Source organism: Austrofundulus limnaeus, unplaced genomic scaffold (assembly GCF_001266775.1).
Source record: "Austrofundulus limnaeus strain Quisiro unplaced genomic scaffold, Austrofundulus_limnaeus-1.0 Scaffold237, whole genome shotgun sequence".
Lineage (NCBI taxonomy): Eukaryota > Metazoa > Chordata > Actinopteri > Cyprinodontiformes > Rivulidae > Austrofundulus > Austrofundulus limnaeus.
This window is the reverse complement of record NW_013952639.1, coordinates 340,480-343,411: the sequence shown is the minus strand read 5'-3', so window position 1 is coordinate 343,411 and position 2,932 is coordinate 340,480. Positions and strand designations below refer to the sequence as shown.

The 2,932-nt window shown below is 37.2% G+C and overlaps 1 protein-coding gene across 1 annotated transcript in view; it reads right to left on the bottom strand.

Moving 5' to 3' along the window:
• Positions 1 to 1,160: 1,160 nt before the first annotated feature.
• Positions 1,161 to 2,932, bottom strand: part of nt5c1bb (5'-nucleotidase, cytosolic IB b) — a gene marked incomplete in the record, with an annotated part of 8,417 nt that continues 6,645 nt past the window's right edge. Inside the window, 1 exon segment of the mRNA XM_014019986.1 lies at positions 1,161 to 2,504. Coding sequence (XP_013875440.1) covers positions 2,139 to 2,504 — 366 coding nt within the window.

The window sequence follows — 2,932 nt, the reverse complement described above, 5'->3', positions numbered from 1 at the left end:
ATCTTCAGATTTTCAATCAGGAGCTGAAGGATAGCTCATTAACTTCCAATCAGACCTAATGTTCAGTGAGAACAAGTGATTTGTGTTGTTTCCACTGCGGGGACACGCTGGAGGACGGGCCCAGAGAGGGGGGCTGCTGGGATTAAAAACGGGAAAAACAGATTCCTCAAAAGCAAAGTAAGAACTCTGTTTTGGGGTTTCCCCTCTATCTCCGCTCTCTATTATCTGAGAAAATGCAAACACTGATTGTTATTTCATTTTCTTCTAATTCTCAAAGCCTGTTGATTTGAGTAACGAGCTCTTTTTAGTGTGTCTTCCGTTATTGAGATGTGGGGAGCTGGTCAGACACAAAGACATGTAGTTTTCATAACAAATGGGATCCAGCGAGAGATGCTTTGCAGAGATTTGGCTTTAATGGGATGGTTTTATTAGAGAAAAGACGAAAAGCTATCACTGCTGCACAGCACCACCTAGTGGCGGATTAAATAAAGTGCAGGCGCTGAAAAGGTTCCTTGTTTGGGGAAAAAGCACATAAAGATTCAGTGGGAACAAATCAGAAACCAATTAAAGATGAAAGGATTTTTTTTTTAAAAAATCACTTTTTTGTCTCGTATTTGTCCATAATAAACCATTACAGGTTCTTCAGTTATGTACGTTCACTTTACAATACGCACAAAAAATAAAAATTTCTCTGAATAATCTTTTTTTTGCCAACATCACTGCAGGAACGTGTCATTTTACTGCATTTTACATTTAAGAAGGTTCTAAAAAAGACTCTACGCATACATTATATCATAGCTTTTCCGTTTAAAATTATTTTTCACATATATCAGCATTTTGTTAGAATATTCACTTTTATTTATTTATAGTAAACAATATGAAAGATCTATCCCAGATGTCAACAATAACAGATATTGATATATTTTTTAGAGTTTAAAAAAATTAATTTAATCTGAATCAATACAAGTGTAACCATTAAACACTTCTTGGTGTCACTTTTTTAATCAACTCTCTTTCAGTTCCAGAGAAAGTCGCCCCCCGTTATTTTTATGTTNTTTTTAATCAACTCTCTTTCAGTTCCAGAGAAAGTCGCCCCCCGTTATTTTTATGTTTGTGGAATTTAAGTTTATTTATTTATTTCCAAAGAAATTTCCAAATAGTTGTTTTTACTCTGTTTGGATTTATTGTGAAATATAGCATCCATATAGAATTATAAGACACAATAACACATCTTTTTTTTTATTGTGGCTTAATTATAAAAAGCACAAAAAGCCACAATTAGCTCTTTTAGACGTTTTAAATAAAAACATACATATTTTAAAAACTTCTTCTTAAATGTAAACTATCAGATAGATAAAAACAGATAAAAAGAACATAATTTCCTAATTTAAAAAAGTAAAGCGCTGCGTTAAAGCAGTGTAAACACTAAAACTTTTTCCAGTGAGTTCCTTTCAGCTCCGAACTCACGGTCGTTCTATACTCCTGGGTCAAGAAGTGCAGAGCAGGTGTAAAAAAAAAGACAGAAGAGATACGTGATGCAAAAACAAAAAAACAAAGTGACTGTGTTATTAAGTCCAACATACAGTTATACTGCCAGCATTTTAAAAAAAAAAGTGTGCAAAACTGTGCAACTCGTTTTTTAACCTCTTTATCTTTGTGTAAAAACACGCAGTTTGCAATAAATTTTATCTCATACCAAAGATCTATGGTTACAGGTGAGAGTAGATGTAAAAACTTAGTGTAAAAACCCAAAGAATGAGAAACGAGAGGAACTAAAACAGCATCAGTGCTTCTTGTGGGCCTTCTCTCTCTTTTTTTAATTATATCAAATTAAAAATGTAGTTTTTTTTCCCCAAAAATAAAGCTATATTTACCCAGATAACATTTTTTTGTATATAACCAAACAGTTGAAGACTATGAAGATCAAACACATTTAAATTTAAGAAAAATGGTTAAAACCATCATAAAGTGTAGAAAAATAGATGTGGTTTATAAGGAAACCATTTCTTTTTGCTGGCATCTTTAAAACCAAAGTGTGAGGTAAGTCTGTGCTCTCTCAGTAATTAAACCCACTCGTAGGAAACAAAATAATTTAAATGAAACCTTAGGTTAATCTGGAGCACATGGATTCCAACACATCACTCCTTTTTCTCAGGCTCCTTGATGAGCGTCCCCTTGTGGTACTTCTGTCCGATCCCGTAGGGGACGTGCGCAGAAATGGTGCCCATTTCCTGGGCCCCCTCGATGTGGAACATCTGGTCGTCGAAGAAGATGTGTGGTTTGATCTTCTGCAGCAGCGGCCCCTTGGGGGCGCCGGCCAGGAACAGGGCTTCGTCGATCTCCAGCCCCCAGCTACGGAGGGTCTTCAGGACGCGGGCCCCGGAGCTGGCGGCGCTGCGGGCCGTGACCAGGAAGGTGCGGATGGGGCAGTTCAAGCGCTCGTTCTTGGCGTAGAATTTTCTCTGGAGCTTTCCGAGGGCCTCCAGAAAACACTTCAGGGGGCCCTGAAGGAGGCAACGAAAAAATAAAAAGTTTCAAACGGAGATAAAAAATAAAAGAAGCAGGAAACATGAGAAATATTAGTTTGGTTTAGGGATCAAACCAGGGCCCGTATTTATCAAACTTCTTAGAATTACTCTTAAGAATGCTGCTAAGAGTGGACTTAAGTGTAAAATAATTCTTAGTTAAAATCTGAGATCAGTTATCAAGCGTCTCAGTCTTACTTTAAGTGAAGTGCAGGAGTAATTCTTAAGTGTCAGTCTTGGAGCTGATCTGTGACACCAGGCTGTGCCACAAAGCTGATCCTGGATGACGTCATTAGAAAACCCCCCCGACATGAACCAATCACTGCCTCGGATTTCATGTTCAAGAATATTGGAGAAATGTCAAGATAAAACTGTGAAAATCCTAAGATAAGTTCACTTTCAACACA